Genomic DNA, 27,121 nt, shown 5'->3' with positions numbered 1-27,121 from the left:
ACGAAATGTAAGTCACTACTTTTGACATAAACATAATATTAAAACTGTAGCTAAGGCTGCAGTAAGCCACGAGCTTGACACTGACCTGACGCTGACATATTCGCTAGCGTGTGCGTAACCTACTTTCTATGCATCCCGCTTGTACTGGCATATAAATGCGAGCGAGATGTATAGAAAGTAAGTTACACAGACGTTAGCGAATATATCAGTTGAGTGCCAAACTGGTGGTAGCAGTACTGGTAGCAAGAAATAAATACACGCATTTATTTTGCAAATTACTTCAAATTTATTTATAAAAGTAACTATAAACAAAAATAGGTATTACATTCGTTATGCAAATAAAATACCTAATACGGCCGTTAAACCTACCTATGAGATTCAACCTCAAACAATACTACATAGATAAATTCATATTTTATACCGAATAAAGTATATAAATTTTGCTTTGGCACAGAAAATGTTCGATTCTTGCGGACGGCTCTAAACCTAAAACCGAAGATACATATAATATATCTACATTATTATATATGCTATTGCAATATTTTACTAAAAAGATCCTTAACGATACTGAAAGACAAGCAAACTCAGTTAGAGTTAGACCAAGATAAGTCTGCAAAGATTTTGATACCACACGCAGTGCAAATGTTATTTATATTATGTCATAATTTCATAGAAGTTTGAAGTATAAAATAACACTACGCACTACGTGTCCTATCAAAATCGCTGCAGACTTATCTTGGTCTAACTCTAATAATTATGTTTGTATAAAGTTAAACATTGAGGACCTTTATATAATCATAAATATCTTTGAAGATTTAAACATGCATTTGCCTTATAATAAAAACTTATTAAAAATAGCAAATTCATAACATTTCATTTAAATTAATTTTTACCTTTCATAGATAAAAATTCAATTCCTCCATTATATTTACTTATTTTATAACAAATGTTATATTTAAGGCTAATTTTAATTATGTTGGTTAAAGTAGGTAAATGGAGATGATTTTAAATAATATAAATACAGATTTATTAATGAAATATTCATTAAGGTATAGGATTCTCTTAAGGTACCAGATTTCCATAAATGTAATATCCCAAAAATAGTATTTAAATCTATGGAATATTGCTAAAATATCTGCTATTTTAGACAACTAAAGTTTGAACGTAAAGGAGCCTAATTTTAAAACCGGATGAAAACTGTAGCAACTGAGAGAGAGTATAACTTATCAAAAGAGCAAAACATCGAAAAGTTACAAAGGAACTATGACTTGACATATATTAGAAATCTGGTAACTGACAAAGAAGCTCTTAATGAAACTATGAAACCTACAATGAGTTTTATAGGTAAAAATGTAATACCTAAGAACAAATTTGAAGTAACCAGTAATCTAGAAAACAACATATCTTCCATTTATTCATTTACATTAGGCATCTAGAACTAGACAAAAAGGTAAAGGACGCGAGCCATAAGGAACTAGTTTAGAATTTGAACAATGGTGAAACTAAAGGTATTTATAATAGTCTAACTACAACATGAAAATGATTAATGGCATTTTGAGCTAAAAAATAATATATTTAGGAATGTCACTTCACTGCTAGCTCATCATTTTAATGTTACTTACATTAAAATGCATGTGGTACATTAGAGCAGCAAAATAGTATTAATTACTTTGTTGATAACTATATAAACAGTGGTTTCATCACAAAAGTCTCCTTATCCACACTATTGACTACATGTGCAATTTGCGAAAATTTTACAAAAACTTCGAAAATTTCTGGAAAATTTCACAGGATACAAATTAAACTTTCATTTTGGAAATGGAAATTTTCGATTCCCATACAAACATTTGGAAAATTCCTGAAATTATACCATGGGACAACTTCACAATTTCGTAAAGTTTCTGACGGCACATCAGGACTGTTGACTGACGATTCGTTAACCTCAGGTATAGGTTAATTGGAAGAGATCCCTCTTAGGGATAAGTTCGCCTTTGTACTATAAGTTTATCTTTTATCTGATGTAACGAATATTCCTTTCTTTTCGTACAATACAGTGTTTACTTACTTACCTCAAACCAAACACATAAGGCGAGCACACGGTTAGTTATGAGTGTTCCTGTTCATCATGAATTACCAAACAAAAACGGGATCACAAATCAACATCGCAATCTACATAATCTTTCAGATTGCTACCTACTATTATAACTTTAAATATTTTGATAATAACCTAGTTTACATTCAATATCTACAAAATGGGTTACATTTGTCTTCGACTTATTCATACACATGTTTCCAGTTTATTTTGGAATGTAAAGGATTTTAATATTTTAATTTTCAGGATTTCTCGAGAAAAAAGTCTTTATTATATTTTTTGTCTCTACCACGCAATCGCCTAGAGCAGGGGTGTCCAAACCCCGGCCCGCGGGCCAAATCCGGCCCGCGACGCGTTCCAATCCGGCCCGCCGATACCCAAAGCGAGTGCCCACTGTCAGGCCCGCGGGAGCCAGGCTCCAGGGGTTCAGCATTCATTGAGAGTGGAACTGTTCCTAATAGCAGCAACCAGACACCTTCCCCCGGCGCAATAACCGACGGTGGCCCGCGCGAAAGTTTCTGAGGCACAATATGGCCCTCAGGTAAAAAAGTTTGGAGACCCCTGGCCTAGAGTAAAGCAAGTCTTCAACTCTGTTTTCATATTGTGAGTTGAGATTCTTATATCCAGCATTTCAATGTCAAATCTTTACAACTTAGTCCCTAAAAATACTTGAGAATTTCAAAAACTATTTCCTTGATTAAATTGACAAAGTAATTTTTGATTGTCTTTAAAGAAAACAAAATCAAAATACGAAGACTATTTAAATGCTACATTAGGCAACGTGTCTTTAATTACAGTACCCGTTCCTAAGATACTTTGGTACCGATCACTCATTGAAATCTTTCCTTTACCATCCTAATCACAATTTAACTTACATCTATTTACATAAGTAGATAAAATTTAGGAATTTCAAAACTTAATTAACTACCATTTTCAGACCTGCCACATTCTTCCTCAGTTATGGTAATCATCGGTGGTGGGAGATCAGTGTCTCCCGGTGAGATGTCGTTGGAAAACTTCTCAAATTTAGGAGAACCTGACGGTCTAATTGCATCTTTAACAGACTCGTACATCTCTGTTCTTATAATAGGAAGTGAAGCTCGTTTGCCTTTCAACGCATCTTTCGACGGTGCGTCGTCTTCTTTAATAGTCTCCATCACCACATTCTTCTCTATCACATCTGGGACTTTTTCTTCTTCTAACCGCACGGGCAGACTATCGGCTCTGTTGAAACTCTTTTTTGGGCTCTCAATTGTTTCTGAGACGATAACTGCTGTACCGTTTTCTAATTTTTTCTCCATTTGATCATGTATATGTTGCAAGCTGACTTCCCTAGCTTGGACGTCAGAGAGCAAAGGTCCGTCAGTAGAGCCTTCGATGCAATATCCAGGGCCTTGCAACGCATCGTTGCCAATAATTGAATCTTGTTTGAATATAGCTGCTGTAACTACAGGCTTGTCTGGGTCTGTAGGGGTTTTTGTAATGAGAGGTTCTCTTGAGCTGTCATGGATAATTCCATCTCCTATATCTTCTTTAGGTATATCGTAGCCTGCGTATATTGGGTACCCGAAAGGGCCTTGTTCGTAGCCAATTTGGCTTCCATAGGAGTAGCTGACGTTGTGGGAGCCAATGGAAGACATGCTTAGATCTGATATTGAGAGTCCGGTACTTGATAAGGCGAGGGCCTTTTCTCTTAATTTTCCACTGATGTTATCTTCTTCGATTGTCTTTAGTTCTGGTTCTTCTGGCACTCGATGGATGAGCGCCTGATTGGTGGAGATCTGAGGGTCGTGAGGGGGAGAGTTCTGCAACGACTTGTTGTTGGGACGATATGCCGTGGACTGTTGGACCTCGACGACGAAAATTCCGTCGTTGTCGGGAGAGTACTTCATTTTCGTCTCACGCCCGTTTTTGGTTATATCCTGAAACACATAAGTCTGAATTTACTATATTTTTATTGGCTTGAGTCGACGACGAACTCGTTATGATATGACTTTATTTACGATTAGTTAATGCTCTTAAGTTTGCAAATTTTAATGAAAGTTTAAAACAAAAGTTACATGGAGCAACGTTAATGTTTCCTTCTTTGCTAAAATTTAAAAGAAAATGAACAGAGGTTCGAACTTCAATTTAACTTTTGTAAGAAGAAGCAAATTGGCTAAAGTATTTAATTTAGTTACCTACAGTCACAAGAGAAACGTTTAAGTTTGGAACAATCGTAATTGGGTCTTACATTCAGTCAGGGACCGTATAACCGGTTTTATTAAATACCTGTATAAAAACTGTCAAACGAATACCGGTTAAAATGTTATACCTATATTCGCATTAGAGGTATTGCTGTCATTCCGTTTTTGTCTTTATCGCTATTTGTACACTAATTGACATAATGAAATACCGGTATTCATTAATACCTCAATAATAACAGGTATTCAGTATACCGGTAATGGTTTTCGTATTTAATACCGGTATTCATTGCACTTGATCAAAGAGTAACCAAAAACTTTGCGACAAGAGGTTAAAGTTGTTGTTAAGTCCTCATGCCAAAGACATATGTAACTTACTATCTATTCTTTTTGCTCATGCTTATATTGATCGCTGTACAAGCGAAAGATTTCATGATTTAACCACGAGTGGTTCGAAATCTGTAAAATTGAGCGTTGCGACCGTTTCAAGGCACGAGGTTAATGAATGAATTAATGAAAATAATTAATCCCAGAAAACATTTCCATATGAAATATGAGCGCCGCGCCGCCAAAATTTTCGCGCCGCCGCCACCGCCAAAATTCTGCGCTATCGGTGTGGCATCGGCGTGACCTTGTTAGATACTAGAGTCTGTCTAAGCTAACTTTGCACCGATTTGAACAGAACAAAGTGAGGGAGTGTTATTATAATATAAACGTCATATTTTCATAGAACTTTGACATTAACGATGATATTTACACACGTTGTCGTTGCAAATGCTATGCAGATTAGTTTGATCGGGAATTTATTGCTTTTATATAACGTGCTAACAAATTAGGTACCGATATTTTAAGAGATGGTACTTTATATAAAAACAATTAACTTTAAATAGAAATCAAGAAAACTTTTCATATCATATTTTTGTTTTATTTACCGAACAAAAATATAAATTAAAATTATATCTAAAAATAATCATTACGTGCATTTAACCACATAAAGAAAAAAATACATAGAGTGCTCACTCAGAAAAGTCTAATGCTCAACAACTTTCAGCGAATATTAAACAAGGATTAACTGGAACTTTATTTTCAACTCCTTCTGCTTTAATATATTAGTAGTAGTAGTAAAACACTTTATTGTACAAAAATCAAAACAAAACAGGAAAAATAACATTCGTCATTAGTACAAAGGCGAACTTATGCCTTTAAGGGATCTCTTCCAGTTAACCTTTGAGCAATATTAGTTGTAAATAGTTGTTCAATACAATTTTTGAGACATTTTTGAAATTAATATTCTTTTTAGGGTTCCGTATTTCGTACCAATATCAAGTTGATATCAACTGCAAAAAAGTTTCTTGAAGGGGTTTTTATAGGCTTTTAATATCGTACATTTAAGTCACATTCACTCATTGATTCATTCATACTATTTTTGCGATTAGTAGGTGGTCTGTATTTGAGTTCATCGTGAACATACATTCATATAGTTACAGACAGACGCGGCGGGGGACTTTGTTTTATAAAGTGTAGTGAATTAGTGATAGATTCAATTAACAGTAACCTCACAATATAAAGAGATGTTCATTATGCTGCTTATCTACAGTTAATGCCATGAAAAACTTTTTTCCTACCATAATTAAATAAATTAAATGAAATGAAATTAAATGAATTAAGGTTTGAATTCTCTTCGCATAAACCAAGTTTTCAAGGCTACGCCGCCGATTCGCCGCCACCGCCAACCAATTTTGACCGGCGAACCGCCGCCGGCTAAATGCCTATTGGGCGGCGCTAGACGTGCGCGCCGGTCGAAACAAATTGGGTGGCGGCGCGCCAGAAAAAAATCCACGGCGGCGGCGTGGAATTTTTCAACTTTTCAATATTAAGACGTATAATGAAAAGCCATGCTTAACCCTTAAATCGACAAGGGAAAAAAATCTCAAAAAACTGTGTTAGTATCATTTTTTTGGTGTTATTATCTTATTATGTGGTTGTTTATTGTAGAAAAATCATGAAAAAAATCTATTTGTAATAGTTTCGAAAAAAACATAGGTATGTCAAATATGTTGGATGTTGCCAGTCGGTGTAAATAAAAAGATACGCCGCATAATGAAAAGACGTCTAGTATTTTGGACGTTGCCTAGTTAGTATACAGTACTTTATATGCATAAGGTTTTTTTTGTCAAATTCATGTTTTTTTTTTAATAAATATAGAATAATTGCATTTTTAATTACAAATACACTTACTGATAATGTCAACTTATGTTATGAACTAAAGTAAAACCTATTATTTTTATATTTTTCCAATAGCTTTATAGCTCGTAGGTGGTAAAATTTTACCAGTCATCATTGGCGTCATTTTATTAACATTAAATCAAACTTAGCGGGGTATCGTAGGATGCAGCAACATCTGAGCAATGGTATACAACAATGCATGCAATTTTTTCAATATTTTCGTAAGAAATTTCTCAAATGAAATCGGGTCTGTCTCTTGATGTCTTGATGAACGCACAGGAAAAAAAACCGTAATAATATTTTTTTATCTATTTGGTTCATTACGTTGCAATACGACAAGTAATGACTTTTTAAAAGGTTTTGAAACACCTAAAATCCCTCTGTTTAATTCATATTCATATTCATAAAAACTACCAGAAAACGTGATAATTTTACTCTTCGCATACTTGGCACTAGTGCCCTGTAATCGACAACGGTTAAAACACTGGACATTATACTTTGTAAAAGTGTTTTACCCATAGGTACATGGTACATACAACACATTTTTATGTAAATCGTACTGCCACATAATAAATAGTTAGTATGGTGTTGGTGCGACATAAAATAGTAGAAATTAAATTATATGACCAAAAACTTTCCGTAAGTAGGTACGTAATTATTGCCATGTTTAAGTAAGTATTTTACGTCAAAAATGTGAGAGTTACGTAGGAAGTGGCGCCTATTTCAACTATTTCTTATCGGACTATAACCTATTACATATTTTAACGCTGCATAATACTGTCTTATAAAAAATATTCGGCGCGCATTTTAATCTACCGGCGGCGGCGGCGGCGGCGGCGCGCGGACTCCTTATGGCGGCGGCGCGCACGTCTAATCGGCGCTCATATATTTGAGATTATAAACTACATACGTAATAAAATACAATTAAATCAACAAAAAAAAAACAATTAAATGAATCAAATGAACGCTATTAAATATTTATCATTGAAAATCATCACCTAACAGCTAATTTTACCAGCCAACATGAAAACGGGCATTCTAAGATCCGGATCTTAAGTATTTACAACTTTACAAGCGGGCCGGACAACGTCCTTGACGAGTAGCGAAGGAACGAATCGTGGTACTACTACAACCGGTATTGGCACTTACTTATTACCGGTAATAGCTTTAGGAGTAAACTATCAAATAGTGGTATTTGTTGTCAATTGGCTAAACCGATAACACTATTGAATACCGGTATTCGAATACCTCTATTCGGAGCTTAAGTGATATAAATACCCAAATTCAAATTACACCGGTTATACCTCAATAATAACCTGTAGTCAGAATACCGGTAACGGTCCCTGCATTCAGTAGCTTTCATTATTAAGTAAAAGAGAATACGCTATTACATTTCAAAACGTGTAAGTTGTGCTATGATAGCTTACTAAACTAATATTATCTTATCTTATCTTTATCTGATTATCACGAATCACGAATATATAAATGTTTAAATATTACTACAGTGAAATTATTCTAACATCACATATTTGACAGTTATGAATTCACCCTTATAAATATGATGCTAAGATCTACCGTTTAACTGATAGCCTTAAAGTCATATATATAAGGGTCAATTTGTAACTGTCAAATATGTGATATTAGAATAATTTCACTGTAACAGCCATAAATACAAGACTTTTTATTTAAAACATGTTAGGGAATAAAACAAAATATCTACTTTTTACACATTAGCTAATAAAGATATGAATTAACATAAAGTGGCCATACAATTTTGCGCCTGAGTATACCATATGACTAATTTAATAAAAAGAGTACCTTTAATAGCCATGACACATTGATAATCGTGAAAAACTTAGACTAGGAAAGGAATGCCCAGCGCCTAGCCATGATGAAAATCGTACATCGAGAAACGCCGTTCGAAAAGAAAAAAAAATCGCAATGACATATACTACGAAATACCACGTGACTATTTCCATACGGTAGGTATTTAAGTTTCAACTGACGTTTTCTATCAACGATTGTCATCTTGACTAGGCCCCTGACCCTTTACCCCATACAATGCCATATATGGCGGATATGATATTCAACTCTATTGACTGATATCAAAGTTCAAATTTAAACAAATATTTGTTTATTTCATGCAGTAGGGGTAACTCACATTTCTCTCTTCAGTCTCAACAATGAGATGGTTGTTCTTCAAAGTCATGGTGATGATGGAGCCGTTGGCCGGGGTGCTGTCCACGGGTACTCCGTCCCTGGTGTCCTCGCTGGGTGACTTGAGCTGTGAACAAGGTATGTATGTTTTATTTTTGATATTTTGGGTATCTATAGGGTTATAATTTTAAGGGCTGTCGATACCGAATTGACTCGACTTTTGGTAAATACCAAATGATAATACATAATTTTAGGTTTAAAGAACTTTATTTTCTCAAAGAAATTTACATTTCGCTTAATGAGAAAATTACATAAAATACAAGTATATTTATCTTGAATTACAAGAGCATCAAAAGAGCAGTTTACATGAGTAGGTAGGTACTCACTATTTTATCTATAAAAAAAACTAATATTAAATACATACCTATAGCTATTTTTGAGTTGTTGAAATGAAAATTTTCTAACATTTAATCAAATTTTGAATTTCATTCACTTTACAGCGCGTTGTGTATGTCTAAGAATATTATGTATATCTTTCTGACAACTTTGATTAGAAATTTGAAATTTTTTGGTAGGATCGTTGCAGGTCTGGTGGGATTTTCCTGTATAGTAACGAATATATTTTTTGGAAAAAGGTTAGCAGATTGTTATAGTATTTGCCAATAATAAGAACACCTCTCAGAACTTTGATACTCTTCGGTTATGTTAGTTTCAAATCAAATAAAAGATTTTACACGTTACAAGCTTTCGCTGATTGAGTCAAGACATCCACCACACATATAGAGCCCTTGATTATTGCTCCCATACTCTACACTATGTCAGGTCTAAAAGAGCTTTATATAAACGTAATACGCATGCATCTACGCCTTTTTAGGTTAAAGCGACAGAACTGGTATCATTCGACCGAACGCCGCCTTAAGTTTCAAAGTGGGCCATCATTTATCAACTAAAATAAATGACGATCATTGGCGCTGCCGCCAATATGTTGGCTGGGAGGTCATTCTTAGTTTGACCAGGCTATCAGGTAGGGAAACCTTACCGTCAGTTCCTTTTAACTTTTAATATTAGGCTGCAAAAAGAACCGTTTTCGCTCCGTCAGCCTTCAGCTCAAAAGGGATTGCAACACAAAGAAAACTGCCGTTTGCATTTTCGGAGCTGTTAATGACTTGTACCTATTGACGAATCGTTCACCTTCGCCCACGTAATGTTCCATGTCATAAGAGCACCGCGATACATTGCGATGTGTATTTAATTATCAAACTTTGTTCTTTGCGAATGGTCCAACTGTGGATGACTCTTTGCAAGGTTTTCCCGAAAGATTAAAAATTGAGGAACGAGCATGTGACACTTCTATTCACGCAGTAATAATAATGCATGGAATAAGTAAACAATTCTCGCAATGATTTACCCCCTTACTCATACACGCGCTGCAAACCTCAATTAGCTAATACACCTAACCGTTTGTCCGTATCTGTCATTTTGACTTATGTATTTAGTAAAAAAGGGATAAAACATGCATTATGTAACTAAATCAGGTCCGTAAAGTTTTCTGAATAAGGGAGTTTATCTGCAGTGAAAATCAGGAAACAAAACTGTTTAGAGTTAGGCCAAGAAAAGTCTGCAAAGAGTATGATAGCATACGCAGTGCAAGTGTTATTTATACGACATCATTTTATAGAAGTTTGACGTTTAAAATAACACTTGCACTGCGTGTGCAACTGTGCAATCGTTGCAGACTTGTCTTAGTCTAACTCTACCTATGTGTAAAAAAGGAAAGTATGCTTTCAGTTAGCACTAGAAGCTGTGTTCTGCATACGCTCTTATACTTTTAATCACAATCAATACAGTTTTTTATAGACAAATATTTGCTTCAAATTGCGTAATGAATGTATAACTTTTATCTAATTGTTCATAGGAAACGCCAATCGAAACTTAAATAATGTATGGAAATAATCACCTGACTTTACGTAACAGCTGTCATTTCAATATACATACATATATTTAATTTTCATTTAGTGTTTGTCGATATACCTACGACTGTCGTCTTGATTATGCTCCCTGTTCCTCCTCCTCTAGCGTGCATATCACCCAGCCGGTCTTATTCATTTTCTATAAATATTTCAAAAACTGTACGCTAATTCCTATCAATTGCATCAGAGGTCATAATTTTAAAGGTATTATTTGGCTGAACCAAAACTAATTGACCCTTACGCCACCGAGGATAGTGGTGAAGACTTTTTTACGACCCATTTCAGGGACGCGTGAGTGGGTCTGCTCCACTGGTCTGCTCACACTGATCGATATATAGGTATAAGGTTCTTTTGCCTGTCAATATTTTTGTATTCTTTTTTTCAAAATAATTAATGTATTTTTGTAATTTATTTCAATTGTTGATTCTTGTTTTGAATAGTGCGTTCGTTTTTATTACTGTTTAATAGATCTACCTGTATGTAAAATAAGTATTTGTTTTAATATTTATTTAGTTGTTGATATCATTATTATAATGTTTTAAAAACTTTTTGAATATTATATGGTACGTCATCGACTATTCCTATGAACACAAGATACTTAGTATATTCGAGTACCTACGTCGCACATAAATAAATAGTACATATATAGCATAAATGTAATTAATTACACATGTGGTCCCAGGCTTTCTTATATACTTTCCGAGGCGTGTATACATATATTTTTTTGTTCGGCGGAGCGGAAAAGCGGCAAGTTTGTTCAGCGCAGCGGGCCGAAAGTTGACGCTTTCCGACCGGAGAACAGAAAATAAATTAATATCATAGGAAATTTTTTGCACAAATCGACCTAGTCTCACAGACCTCACTGTACCTAAGCTCAATAAGGCTTGTTAGACGGAGCGCTAGCTACGGAAATAGGTTTGCAATTTATAGAGCAACGAAATCCCTCTAGTTAGTGTGCCATACTATCATTATTAATTAATTCGGGCGCCTGGCAGCTGTTCAGCGATGGGTGTGAGAGTGGTTGGGCAACAAAGGAGCTCTTAGACCATGGGTTGTAGGTACCTTTGCAAATAATATCTACACACAACGATTTTAATAATATCTACATACATAGTTTTCTATAAATTCTTACATACCTACGTAGAAAACATCTATGACTCAGGAATAAATATTTGCTATAAGCACACAAATTACCGCCTTTACCAGGATTCGAACGAACCTGGGACCTTCTGAACTCACATTGACAACCGAAAGTTCCCCCTTTCTCATCCTCTCAATAGATTATCATATTTCAAATTCTTCATTAATGCCAATCAACATTTCTTCTAGAGCCGGTTAGTGAGAGCCAGGTTATGAAAGTAATAAAAAAATTAACATCCAACGCACAGGGTATCGATGGGATTACATTGGAAATGGTCATGCTTACCTTACCGCGAACGTTGGATGCTATAACGGCTATTATTAACAGGTCGATTACGACACACATATTTCCTGACGGATGGAAAACTGCCCTTGTACGCCCTCAACCTAAAGTCACCAATCCGGCGACTATGAAAGATTTGCGACCAATAAGTATTCTGCCATGTCTGTCCAAAATTCTCGAAAGGGTGGTATGCGAACAAATGTCAGAATACTTAGAGGTAAATAACATCTTACCGGCTGCACAGTCAGGCTTCCGCAAACACCGTAGTACCACTACTGCCTTGCTAGACGTGACAGATAATATTTTAGCTTCTCAAGATATGGGACAAGGTACGGTATTAGCGCTCTTAGATTTCTCGAGAGCCTTTGAAACCATTAACATTTCATTACTGCTTTCTAAGCTCACGTATTACCAGCCCACACACCCAAACTAACCCATTCTAGTCTCCCATAATTATTTTTCTCCTTACCTCCGCACTCACACGACATACATGAAGCGACCAAAAAGGTGCCTAAATACCTAAATATCCCACTGTAAAACTTCACCACAGTCCATCTCCCTCAACATTGCAAGTCAAACCCACCCACACATCCAAACCCGACCAACCTAGTCTCCCGAAATATTTTTCTCCTCACCGCACACACACATACATCAGGCGACCAAAAAAAGATAACGACCAGCACTCGAACTCAAACACCTAGGTGCCTAAAGTCTAAGGGGTCGTCGGCCGGTCGTCGGCTCGGTTTTCGGCCGTCGAGTTGCACTTTTTAGATGCACCTACTTCTCGATGTACGATGATCTAACGACCGGACAGTGGAGGTGTGGAGATGTTATTCGGAATATGCTTTGTATAAATTGTAAGCTTGAAAATAAGTTTTTTTTTAAATGATAACTTTGTGAATGCTCTGTGTTGAGCGTGTGTGTTGCGTGTACGCATTACGCATATACAACAATATATTTATGGAAGGTAATATTAATCAGTTCAGTTATTGATATTCATCTTTGAAATAAATTTTCAGCAATCTTAATAGGCCACCAAAAATGTGACTTAAATAATATTGATACTTTAATTATTTCCATAGAATTTGCTGTACCTTCTTAGACACTTATTTGTAACATTAAGGAATATCTTATGCAAGGATTTAATTTTTCCACATTTTTACTACAATTTGTTCAACGTGCTGCACTAATTGAATAAAAGTAGCAATTAATTTAAATTGTAGACTATTTTAATTTTGTTTTAAGCAGAAACTTCTGCAAAATGATACTATAAAGCTTAGAAGCTTACCCATGTTGATTAAATAAAATCTACGAATCTTTAGAAATACTTAAATGAAAAGTGGAGAAATGATCCTGACTATCCTGAGTCCCGAGTTCGAGCCTCGCCCGAAACAGTGAATTTTCTCACTAGATAAAGGCGCATCGTAAAAGTAAAAGCAAGTGTTATTAATGTGTACAGACCTGATAAGGTAAACGTACTGGTGCTCGACGCGGTCCCTGTACATGTCATCTTGAAACTTAAGTCATTGTCAATAGAGGTGACAGCAAGGTGTCATCTAGAGATGGGTCGCGGGTATTTACCCAATTTACCCACCCAGGTAAATACCCGGTAAATACCCATCTACCCGGTATTTACCCGTATCTACCCAAATGGACGGGTAGATTCATATCTTGTTGCACATGTCGATTTGTGTTAAAGTGGAGATATAAACCGAGTTAATGGCTGTAATTATTGTGTGTCATTTAAAATGAAATGGTTTAGTTGCAGTTGCAGTTGTAACTAAGGAATTTTTAGTACAATTTTGATAAATATTAAAAAAACGCCGTCATAAGAGTATTTTTTTAGACTTGAGTAAATTATCGTACTTATACGTTGATAATACACATTCCAACTTCGGTCGGCGGGGGGTGTTGTTGGGGGGAGGGGGGCAAAAGTGAACTTTTTCATATTTCTTGGAATCTGTCATTAATATCGAAAAGTGTTGTATGTTCAAACTAAACTAGACATAATTTTCTACAAAAAAGGTTATATACATTTTTGTCCTAAAACTAACTGTGTTTGACTTATAAGCTTCACAAGTTGGGATACTGCACATTTTTTTTTTATTATCATTCATAAGTATTCTTTATTTTCATCTTTCTAATGTATATTAAAAGCATTTTAAAACATTTCCGGAAGCCAGGGAATGATTTTACACGATTTTTCTAATTGGACTGATATGTTAAAATCGAACTTCACCTCATAGCAACCTTTTCGTAACTAGTTTGAACATACATTTTATGTAACATTATAAAAAAATACTTAAATTAATCTTATTTATACTCACATACCATTAAACACATCAACTTTAGAAGAAAAACGAAAATACCCGCGTATTTACCCGCGGGTAGGTAAATATCAGGTATTTACCGGGTAAATACCCGCTCTCGGGTATTTACCCGGGTAGTTACCCATCTCTAGTGTCATCTATTGAGCATTAGCATGTCGAGCACTAGTACGTTTACCTTAATGTTCCTGTGATCGCTATGAGTAGCGACCACAGCAACATTATCATCTTTATCACGACGACCACGTCCACTACGATAATAATACACGACTCAAAGGACACTTTCCCGTTTGAGAAAGAGAAAAGAGACACCCATTTACCAAATGCCCCTGAAAAACTCCAACATCCCCTCCTTGCATCCCCTAACCTCACGCACCATTGCCGAAGTGCGTTGCACTATACGAGCCAGTTTGACTAGATTTTTGGCAACGCCGCTGCGCCCGCGCCCCCCCCCCCCGCACTCCCCTCCCACGCCCGCGCAGATGCGCTTTTGGAACTTTCTGCTTAGTTTTTTTCTTGTTAGTTATTATTTTGGCGTGGGTTTCTTAGTTATTGTTTTAGCGACGATTATTTCGGTTGTGGCTGTTACTAATTCTAGAAAGTTAAAGAACTTAAGTCCGTAACGATTTAACAGATACATACGCTGTTTTAGAATGAGATGGCAGTATTTGGGGTTAGGTGACTGTCCGTTGACATTGCAACGAGCATTAAGTTTGTAAGCATTTGAAAACAAACGGATTAACATCGCAGAGATTTTCAAAAATTGGCACTCATGTTAAGTTGTTTATCAATTTCGAAGCGACAGCCAAAAGTCATGGGTAAATTTTAATTTATCGTTTTATGATTTTTGAATATTTCGGTAAATTAAACACCTCATCGTTAATTAAATTGTTTTGAACCTGTAGATATGTACGAGATCTTAATGGTTTAATATTATAGCATTTTTTTATTAAAAAAATCTTAAGCATCATGAAGATTTCTTCTTAGTTTTGTTAAGAATCAACTCATTCAACCTTGAATATATTATGCTGAATCGACATCAAAATAAAAGTGATATGTTAAGATTTAGTTAGTGGAAACCGTTTTCTCCCGAAATGGAAATTTCATCAAAAAAGTACCTAGGATCGCAAAGCTATTCTTCCTTCTTAGGCAACACAAATTGGTATGACGTAACGAAATAAAAAAATATGGTTCTGGTCGGGACATTTTGCATAGAGCTTAAGAATAAATGGCGGGGTAACAAGGCGGAATTTGGATTTATTTCCTTTCAGAAAATTCCATCAAAAACGTGCCTGTAACCTCCAATTACTTTCAGATGTGGTTAGGGAGCTTGAGGTATTTGTATTGGGTGAGATGTAACGGAATTAAATTTTTGGTGATTGTAGACATGTGGTTGGTAGCTTAAAAGGGCTAGACGATGCGAGAACTCGCATGCGAGTTTCATTACATTGCGGATTTTGGTTGATCGGTTAAAATGGACGTAACCAACAGTCCGCAATGTAACTAAAATCGCATGCGCCGTCTAAATCAGCCCTATATCTACCTCTGAATAATTTTGTTTAAAACATAAACACATGTATTCAGGATATTAAATAAAATATTGAATGTAGAGTTTACAAATCTTGAGACCTATTGATTCAAAAAGTGATTCAAAAATATCAATGTTATTTGTAATCGATTTATAATGACGCGCAATTATTTCGAGCGCACCAAAAGCGTCATAGATTTATTCTCTCGAACTGATAATACCATACCTAGAATCAAACTTTGTAAACTTTTGTTATGTTATTAATTCCTACTATAATTAATAATTATGTACAACTAAATAAAATTATATACAAAGACAATTTCAGCGTATTTACTTATTTTATAGTTCGTCATTAACTGCTGAACCACTTATTTTGTATTTGCCGATTTAACGTAGGTACCTATTCCTTTATACATAATAAGTATAATACATAGCGAAGAGGGATTCATTCTGTAGATGTCACGGTAAGTGACTACATCTCAAGACTTGTCACAAGCAAGTTCCTCAAATTAGAATTACGAGAAAACTTTTATGACGCGACTAGCGATAATATCACTCATAAAAAATACATAAAACTGTTTATGGGTCTTCGTGAGGCAATTTTGGGAACTACAACCCTGGGCCATTCAGAAAGTTTATTCAACATATTAAGCAGATGGCCCAGCACTTCGAGCAACACCGGCTTCCGACACGTCGGAAGAGAGGAGCCCAAGCGATAACTTACCGTACAAATCATTCTGCCATTTTTTGCGGGGAAAACGTGTAGGTTCGTCACACAGTCGCACTTCTCACTCACTACATACAAAATCCAATCTGTAATAACGACACAAATACATAGAAAATGGCACACGTCAAAGACGAATCCTGCACACCTCGATCTCTTTTTATGTACGGATGAGTCACAGCAAGGATCGCGCTAGTTGTGTGCATGCCCAGTTGGGCATTTGCTTCTGGTGTTGCAAGGCTCAGCATCAGGCTGCCGTTCTACCGAGTCGGAAATAAGAGAAAACGTGAGAGAATCAACCAATAGCATTGGTTGTAACTTGTAATCCAGCGGAGTGGAGAGGAGCACCAAACCAATGCTATTTGGAATCACCGCATAGCTTCTCTCATCCATCTCATCTTTGCCTCCGTAGAAAGGTACCGTAATTATTTTTTATATGTTTTAGTTTTTTTTCTTAGTAATTCGCCAATAACTGGCCACTGTGGCTACCCTAAACTAAAAATGAATTTTATTCACCTATAAACATAATTCATTTAAGTATAAGGCGGCTAGTTATTGAAGCCTGGCCAATTACCTTATACTAAAATGAATTGAATTGAATGAATTTTAAGTTTAGGGTGGCCAATTACTAACGTAACGTAACGTAAAGGTCGCGGGAGACCGCTGGATGTGGGTGGCGCAAGACCGGTCATTGTGGCATTCTTTGGGGGAGGCCTATGTCCAGCACGTCCTCAGACTGATATGATGATGATGATGAATTACTAACAGTGGCCAGTTACTGGTGAATTACGCATACTTTTTTATAATAATTCTTAATACAAAAGGCAAAACAGCTTCTATTTATCTGTCACTTCGTTGAACCGTCTTGAAATCAAAATACTTAATTGAATGTCTTATTCTCATAACAATTAAATATCCTGTTATTAAAATGTATTCAAGTACAAATAAAGCCAGCAATAAGAAGTGTCGCCGGCACGCGGATCTTAAGTACACTCTAATTAAATAATTAAGTCTATAAGAATTTATTGTCGCTAAATTGTTTTCGCGATCCTATTTACGGTTGGAGATAGGTAAAGACGATACTTACATAATGTGTACCTGTGTTGTTTCTAAAGCCTGACAAGATTCTATTTGTTACAAACAGGTTAAATATAGCAAGAAGGTGTTACATAACACGTACCGGTACCTACCGATATTTTATTTGACTATACATATGTATGGATCGACCTCATTAATTATATAATAAGTGTTATAAAATGAATATAAAACTAAAAATAACCACGCGATGGGCGACCAAGGGCGCAAAATTTTGATAAGTATTTTTAGAGCTCCGTACAAAACTTTGTTCACGGAGCTCTTATTTTTTAGCTTTAGTTATCTTAATTGTAGTTATACATATGTATAGACAAATAAAATGTCGGTAGGTACCGGTAATATCACCCAGGAAGAGAAAAATTACCGCAAGTACGACCCTCGACACATAAGTAGCTAATAAAACAAAATACGTGAAGACGCCTCACTCGCCTCCGTGATGGTTCATTGACTGCCCTCAGGATGTTACCCTCTGAGGCACTATTGACACCTATTCACGAGTTATGATTATGAATGTGCGTCACAAGATTGTATATTTAGGCATTTTCTTATTTACACAGATACGTTGAACGAACTTTGAGTTATGTGCAATTTTTGGAGAATTCCTCTTTTGGCTGTAACAAATTGCAGAATACGTTCCTCTGTTTATAATTTTAGAGTCTTACGATACGGCTGCCATAAACCCGCTCCCATACAATCGCAGTTACTCTCTCATTTAAAAACTGCTGAATTATTATGATTAATTTACATGTTTTTGCTGCTAAAAATTGTAATACATAGGACTTCATAACGACTGGGAAGTCAGTCTTCCGTGACCAGAGCCAGTGCAACTTGGCTGAAACGTCGGAAAAAAGGTAAAATAATGAAATTTAATCGCTTTAGACCCGTTAATGACATTAATTATGTGTACAAAACGCGAGAGTTTAAAGTGTCATACAAAGAAAATACAGCGAGTATGAGTTATGTTTGAAAAACCTTTGTATACACAGACTGCTATAAAACCCTTCTTTTTTACTTTCCCATTGTGTAAAAATATGTATATTGGCACCGCGACATAGTAATTTACCACGGTCCTAACGGACACCTACTTGGAACCGCTTTCTCTCATTAGGGTGCTTGCTAAACCGATTTTCAGAATCGATTTCCATCATCGTTCTTCTCTTTCACTTGCCTGTTGAATGAAAAGGATAAGATGCAATGTCGGAAATCGTTATGTAAGAACTTTCGAGGTTTTAATGGTGGGGTTTTTGCTCTATTATGGTAACAGCGTCGGGGCTATTTTATTCTTTAAAATGATATACTTACGGATGACTATACGTATGATTGATATTAAAAACCTATGCTGGCGCCATCTGTAAAACACTTTAACCCAATTCTATTTATATGTAGGTAAGTTGTAATATCATTTCTTAATATTCCTTAGTTTTCACACTACACGTAGATGTACAAAACAATACTTTTTACAAGCTTTTTACTAACTTGGTGCCCTATTGATTTTCCGAGAAAAATTATGCCGATTTTCGTTTCGCCGACAACTATTCGCAGACGGATTCTTTGGCAGAGTAACGATTGGCCGAATATAACCTACGCAGAATAGTTGTTTCAAAGAGTAGTCAGCAGAGCATTGATCCGCATATTTACTTTTCGCAGAATAAGTTAAAAACTTATATAAGTTAGGTACCAGTTAAGTCGCACGGTGAATTAAATTATATTACAGAATGTTCTGAAATTCTGAACAAAGCTTTGTCCAGCCGTAATAAATATGGAACGGTAAGGAAAACTCACTGTGGGAAACCTTACAAACTTAGGGGCTATTCGTAAATTACGTCATTTCAAATTAGGGGGGGGGGGGGTCTGGACATCGGATGACGGTAGCACGACGTAGGAGGAAACGGGGTCATTCGAAGCATAATTTTTGGATAACAAAATTGATAAAAATCGATGACGTAATTTATGGACAGCCCCTTATTAAATTATTTATTGGTTTTCAGAAATATTCAGGCTGGAAGATTATTGGATGATTTTCATGAAAAGTTTACGCGCCGAATGGTTGGTAGAATACAATTTATAGTATTATTTATTGTCATTCAAGTATAAACAGGAAAACGTTGGTAAAAAACTGGTAAATTAAAAGTAATATAGCAAATTTGGCAATAAGATAAAGTGGGAGACTAATCATTTTTTTTTTCGTTTATAAAAGAAAATCATTTATTAATTTAGTGGTTTTAATAACTCACATATGTTTAATTACACGCACGACGTGATTTGGAGAGCCTACATGTCCATTTTTAAGCATTAAGAGTGCTGATTAACGAGTAAAAATACATAAAGATAGACGATATATTGATGACGATATATGATAAGTAGCTCCTGTATAAGTTCAAGTATGAGGCTTCAATGCTTTTTCCTTTTTTTATTTATTCAAAGTTTGTTGTACTTATTGCATAACAAGAAATATAAAATTACACGCGATCCTAGTCGAAGGCCATTCAAACCATGATGAATATTCAAACCATCTGAAAGTAAATATGACAAGTAAAGAAAGAAAGTAGTGAGTAAATATGAGGTAGGTTTCTTCAACCCGAGACGTCACTATTAAACTGACAGACAATTATTAATTATCCATAAAAAATCTGATCAATATAACTTATTATTACAATCGGAATACCTAGGCCTCGTTGTAAGTTCTGTCCCGACCTTTCTTTGGGCGGGTAATTTCACCGCTCACTGCCTGTCCAATTACGAGATTGCGCGGATTCACCCGTTTTCCACGGTCACTTAAAAAGTGCTGAGATAGTAGCTGTCAGCGAAATAAAAGTGCATCTACTACAGGAGCATTCAAAAAGGGTTTGAGGTCGATATCAAATCGTTTATGATTCCCTAAATTATATTCTTATGCACATTTTTAGGACATATTTAGGCATCATTTAGATAATAAGTACCTATTTTACAACGATATTATCAATTTATCACCAATGATCGTACATTATCCAGCATTTTTGGTGCAGCATAGTGGTGTTAACGGAATTGGTATAGATAATTTCAACTGAAATGGTAAATTAAGGTTAATATTAACGTAATTAACGCTAATTAATCATTAGGGTTGAAATTATTTATACCAATTCCGTTAGCACCACTCCGCTGCACCAAAAATGCTGGAAAATGTACGATGTCTGTTTATCACGATTTAAAGTAAAATGTTTATATTTTAGAAAAAAATATCGATTCGGCAAGACTCGAACTTGTAACCTTTTGGAACACCTGTCCGATCGCTCGTAACCAACTAAGCTACCGAAGGTTAACAGAAGCGTGAAAATCTTTCCATTCCTTGCTTTTTTTATGTAAAGGCATCTCGTCATAAATTGTCTAAAGAAATTACGCAACGCCCGTGATATTTACGTTTGTATGGAAATAGCCTTATTTTACAAAAACTCATTTAAACAGAACAATTATAAAAGGAACAAAACCCAACGTATAGTAAACTCAACCGACCAGGGAACTCATAGTTATTAAACTAGATTAATTTCATTCCAATTTCAGTTCTGAAAAACTGCAAAATAATGAATTTCCACGAATATTGTTGAAAAAGCTGGTTAGTTCCATTAGTTTCAAACTTTCTCGAACTGAAATGGAGTTTCGATAATTGAATTATGTTCCTGCATAGCACTAATGACATCAATGCAATCGGAAAAGTTAAGTTGAATTGATGTTTGAAATAATTTATGAATACAACTTTACGAACAAATCTAATTATTTTATTAAGTTTTTTTTTTTGTGTGATATTAACCGCGTAAGGATCCCGCGTCCTGGGATTGCGCAAACTCGGATTAGGACCAATTGAAGGTATTAAAACGTATTCCAGCTTGCTGGAAATTAATTCTTCAAAAAAAATATTTGATTGCCCTATTCCTAGTCTTCCGTTATTTTATTCATGATTTAATGAAACGTAATACTCTAACATACATGTAACATACAAATCAATCATCATTCTCTTGCCCTTGTCCCATTCACTTGGGGTCGGCCCAACATGTTTTTCTCTTCCACACCTCTCTGTCGCCCGTCATTTCATCATTCAGTTGGTTTGTTTCATATCATCTCTCACACAGTCCATCCACCTTTTCCTCGATTTTCCTTCCCTCGTACTTCCCTCCACATTCATTCGTAATACCTTTCTCGTCACATGACTTTCATCCCTCCGCATCACATGCCCGTACCACGCTAGCTAACATACAAATCAATCATTATTTAAAACATAATATATTACACATTGAGTCTCAGCATGTCGCAAGAAAATGAGGCAATTCCAATGCATCGGTTGCTGTCAACTTTCAAACATCTGCAGGAACATTCGCATCCCTTACATCTTATAAACCAATTATAATTGACCCCTGTTTGTAAAACGTCGTAAAAGATCTTGAGCTAACATTATACTGGTTTTGTTAAAGTGACGTGGTAAGCTTTGGGTATAGCTTTGGGCTTAATTAGCAGGTGGTTTTTGAGTTAAACGTTAGGACTTTGGCACTAAATTAGGCCTTTAACCTTGGTGCCTATCATTATTTTGTGATATCACAGGTGTGAACGAAAGTTCAAGTCAACGTTTTGTAAAATTAAGCTGCTGGGCAAAGCAGCAACATCAGCAAATTTCCAAAAATTCGCTGAAGAAAGCAGCAAATTCTCAGGCAACACATCGCTCGCTACGAACTCAGAATTTTATAATTTTGTTAATTTTCACTTATTTATTACCCACGCAAGTACTGTTTAAAGGCCAAAGGGTTATTTACTCAGATGATTGACGAATGGTTTAGCGTGATACTCATTAATCCTGAGCAAACAGTGTAAGGGCCCTTAATGAGGCCCTTTGACCGCAGAGTAAGGGTTTTGAAGTAATAATATATAACGATTTATTAAATAAATATTATGAAGATTTGGGACCTTTTTTCGTGAGCGTAAAGCGAAGGTCAAGGCCAATTTGTGTTTTTTATTCGATTTTTTAACAAGCAATAAAGTTCGTTAATATAACTGCCCCTCAAAACTATATAGGTATTTGCACGAAACACAAAGAAGTAATTATTAATTTCCTCTTCCGGACCGTGGTCTGAAACTTTTTTCAGTATATAGTTTTGTAAGGTAAACGTACTGGTGCTCGACGCGGTCCCAGTACATGTCATCTTAAAAACTTAAGTCATTGTCAATAGAGGTGACAGTAAAGTGTCATCTATTTGGGCATTAGCATGTCGACCACTAGTACGTTTACCTTATATTTAATTTATATTTCGAATGGGCTATGCGCATCAAAAATATTTTATAGAGTGGGGCCACGCTAAGTTTTCATGCCAAGTGCTACGCCAATTGTGGAGCTTATAGAGATATGTATGCATATGCCACGTTTGTGCATAGTTAGCGTAGTAGGGTCTCTCAGGATTCGAATAGATACTTTCCCTCGAGAAAGACCTCAAGATTGCAAATAAAATTTATGACAGTCGTATTGTGATCCAAAAAAACCACTACTACTTAAAAAAAACTACGTTTTCTGAACCTACTATACCTTAATACCTAAGTATTCATAGAGCTGTACAATGTTTAAAGAATATAATGATTTAAAGTCCTATTAATATGGAGTCCGAGGATCTACCGTGAAAACCGAAATTCGCAAATTGCGGGGATTTTTCTCTTTTACTCCAATGAAGGCTCAATTAGAGTGAAAGAGAAAGATGCCCGCAATTTGCGAAATTCCATTTTGGCGGTTATAGCCCTGTGCCTTATTTGTCAATGTGTGACGAAAATTATTCATAAAGAACAAGATAATAATAATATATCCGTAAACATACTAATGTCCCAGTTACACCATGATTCACATCTACCTAACCTTGCGACGTTTTCTTTACCAGCTATAGAAATGGTCTTATTTCCCGAATACCCATGACTCAGGCTACAGAAAACCTTCGTATTGTCTCGGATCCCATTTGCACTGCGAATCAAGTACAGCCAACCAAACTTTACCGTCCAATTCTCGATGAAACACTCGAATTTAGTCCGTATTACTATGTGATAAAGACTTGAAGGTGTTTTATACGGGTGTAGTATAAGTTTGTAGTGAAACCACAGCATCTTTGTTGGTTGGCCTAACGGTAATTCAGGTTTGGAAAGTACTAACAGCAACTGACTAAAGTGACCAATGGTATACCTTATGCCAATGTATTAAGGTTTGGAAATAACCAGTCAGTTGTGTCCATGGTACTATGTGAGATTCGGGTTATGTGCCGGGTCTTAGGTATTCGGTCGTTGAAATACGATTGGCTAATCAAGCATGGTGGAAAAATGTTAAGAGGGTTTCGACTTTCGAGTACAGTAAGGAAATGTGCTTTTAAGTGTACATATTTTTTGGCATAATTCGTACTTAAAAAGTTATGAACGCATTGCATTTTTTAAAATTTTCTCACTTTTTTTCGTTTGGGACACTAAATGTATCAAGCTCATATTTACCTATTTACAAATAGTATAGGTAAATGAGCTTGATTCAGAAACACCCACCATATTTATTTTCATTTTATAAATGTAAGTACTTACACTAACCAAGTCATTAGAAGCAGCAAAAGTAGTATTAAATCAAAGTCAAAAAATTTATGTATTTACTAAAGCAAAATGTTCAGCTAAAACACTAATCAATTCACAAAAAGTGACATGCAAAGATTCCTACAAGATATCCTTTAAACATGCAGACAACGCAAGAAATCAAAGTCATTCAACGAAAATTTATACTTATTTCACGGACACCCTTTAATTTTCTGCCAAACTCAGCAGTCTGTCTATAAATTCGTTGCCACTCGACTGAATTTAGGCTTATCTAGGTTCACGTCTAGACTTTGATCTAATTTCAGAATCTTATATCACCGCTCAATGGAGTTGAAAATGCGAGTAGAGTGAACATCGATGAAAATATTACGTAGCAGAGAAAATTTAATATTACTTAGATCGCTACGGATTTTTGACTATAAAATATTACGAGCAGAGAAAATTGAATATTACTTAGATCGCTACGGATTTTTGACTATAAATACCTTTTAGAAAATATATATAATCTAATATGTTTTTTCCATTAAATGAGGTTGTCTGTTCTAACAATCTTCAGAACATCACTAATTTATAGTGACTCTTTTAAGACTACTTCCGACAGGCATTTAAAAAAATATGTTTTTTTAAGAATATTTACGTACTTATAAATAGGTAATATAGGTAGGTATGTTTAATTTGTAGGTAGTAACTACATTCTTATTTAATTTACTGCCGCTTTATCTCGCTCATTGACTTTAACTATATGAATTACGTCTATATGGACAAAAACTTTGTCTTTTACCTAATTTATGAAGTTTAAAAAAAAATCAAAGCTTTGTCCATGCGCAAAATCCACCGTATCAAAATATTTCCCATTAAGCCCACCACTTTAATCAAACCCGCTCGGCGAGGCCTTGTGCGGTAAAATTACATTGCCGCCCGTTTTATTGGTTTTAAAACTGTGCTTTTATTACTCAATCGAACTGCGATATGTTATTCAAGAAGCCTCAATGAATCTCGCATCCCGTCTATTGTAACATGAGCCCAACGTTCAGAACGATATAACATTTTAAACTCTCGCGTTTTGTACACAATATATTAAATTACACAAACGGGTCTACCGCGATATAATTTCATTGTTTTTACCTTAAATTCTGACGTTTCAGCTGACCCGTAGACCCGTAAGCTGCGGACCCGTTTGTGTAATTAAATATGTGTTCAGAACGATTTTGTGTAGTCGCGGGTTAGATTTATACTGGTTCGCATCGGGTTAGATTTATAGGGATATGCTTGCTAAAATTGTTGTGAATGTGAGCAGCGGCGTTTAGATTTTAAAATATTTTGATGATAAAATTTTGGTGAGACTCGAACATATCAAAATGACTTTAAACGGGTTACTTATGTAACTAATTAGTTAAATAAACGCTCGACATGTTTTAATCCGTTTTTGAGGGTCTTCAACATCTACTGGCCAAGCACGCTAAGTGTACATATGTAAGTACATGAATATGTGGAGCGTTTATTTGCCTTAATAAACCTACGTGAGTGACCCATTTAAACTTAAATCATGAAACCTGTAAAATAAGTATTTATCATCATATTTTACTAAGAGTTACAAGAACTTCATGAAACACGTCCGTATAGTAGGTACATTTTTAAATTACGAATAAGACTTTCAACTTTTGACGCACAGTGGTAGAAATTTTGGGGTTAGTAATAGTGAAATTACAAATAATATTCTAAATGTTCTCTGTGAATTACAGCCCCAATGGCTGTATCACATACCTAAGCCGAAGTACCTATAAACCTCTCGCCGCATATGTAGTTATTTATTAGCTAGTTTCATTAGTTTTCAGTAGCAACATTAGGTACCTAAGTACTATATTTTTTAATGTTTTTTTTTTTTTTGTATTTTTACTGTGTTCTTTTTTCGGCTGAATAGTTTCTGATTTTCCCTTTCTGCTCCTTTTTGATTCAGTATAAGACTACGTTATAATAATCCACCCAGAATGCATATTATACTTTAATTTCGACCACATTTTACTAACTCGCACCGCCTCGTTCTCGCAATTTTGACCCATAATTTACACGAACGTAAAGCAACACCCATCGCCTTATCATTCCTTTAGTGCCGACATAAATAACTTAAACATTATTACTTCAAATAACGTTTATTACTTTGTATCAACATATGTGAGATATTGCATGTAAGAAGTTATGATAAACTGTACAAGATGTAGTGCATAATTGTTTTCCGTCATATTATCTCGGAAACGTTGGTATTTGTCATGCTACTTCAGTCAACCTCAGTACTTTTTGTACCGAGACTGACTACAATGACAGGACACGTTCGTTACTTCGTACGTTTCCGTGTAAATAATTGTGCACATCTGTACGCCTTTATTTACAAAATATTTAGCGATTAGAAAAAAAAAGTGGCAGTCTTTTTACAAAATATTTCCCCCTTGTTTTCTAAGAGGGGGAACGCTATTTATTAGTCTTTATATTGGATTATTACCCGTTTTAATAAAGGGCAAATGCCATTAAAAATTAAGCTTAGAAACATATTAATAGTAGAAAAATTCACTGTCTTGGGTGGGACTTGAACCCACGACCACAGTGCTCTTTCATCTGAGCTACCAAGATCATCAGCGAATATTTCCACTATGAGGCTTAGGGAGGCCCTAGTGACATCTACCGTAAAGAGTGTTATACTTCTTTAACCGGAGTTCCAAGTCATATTGGAAACTCACCATTAAAAATTTACAGATAACATAAACTCATAACTCATTAGTAGACTATGTAAGTACCTAAGTATGCTGTCTGCCCGATTCGAACTTTAAGATA

At 35.4% G+C, this 27,121-nt stretch overlaps 1 protein-coding gene across 2 annotated transcripts in view; it reads right to left on the bottom strand.

Moving 5' to 3' along the window:
* Nucleotides 1-2,947: 2,947 nt before the first annotated feature.
* LOC134796283 (uncharacterized) overlaps nucleotides 2,948-27,121 on the bottom strand; it is a 96,045-nt gene continuing 71,871 nt past the window's right edge. For both annotated transcript variants that reach the window (XM_063768341.1, XM_063768342.1), the window contains exons 5-6: nucleotides 8,663-8,785; nucleotides 2,948-4,014 (exon numbers count right to left, since the gene is read on the bottom strand). In XM_063768341.1, the coding sequence (XP_063624411.1) occupies nucleotides 3,013-4,014; nucleotides 8,663-8,785 (1,125 nt within the window). In that variant the 3' untranslated portion in view covers nucleotides 2,948-3,012. The remainder of the gene's footprint in view (nucleotides 4,015-8,662; nucleotides 8,786-27,121) is intronic.

This window comes from Cydia splendana, chromosome 13 (genome assembly GCF_910591565.1).
Source record: "Cydia splendana chromosome 13, ilCydSple1.2, whole genome shotgun sequence".
Lineage (NCBI taxonomy): Eukaryota > Metazoa > Arthropoda > Insecta > Lepidoptera > Tortricidae > Cydia > Cydia splendana.
Note: the sequence above shows the minus strand (reverse complement) of the source record. Positions and strands in the feature narration are given on the sequence as shown.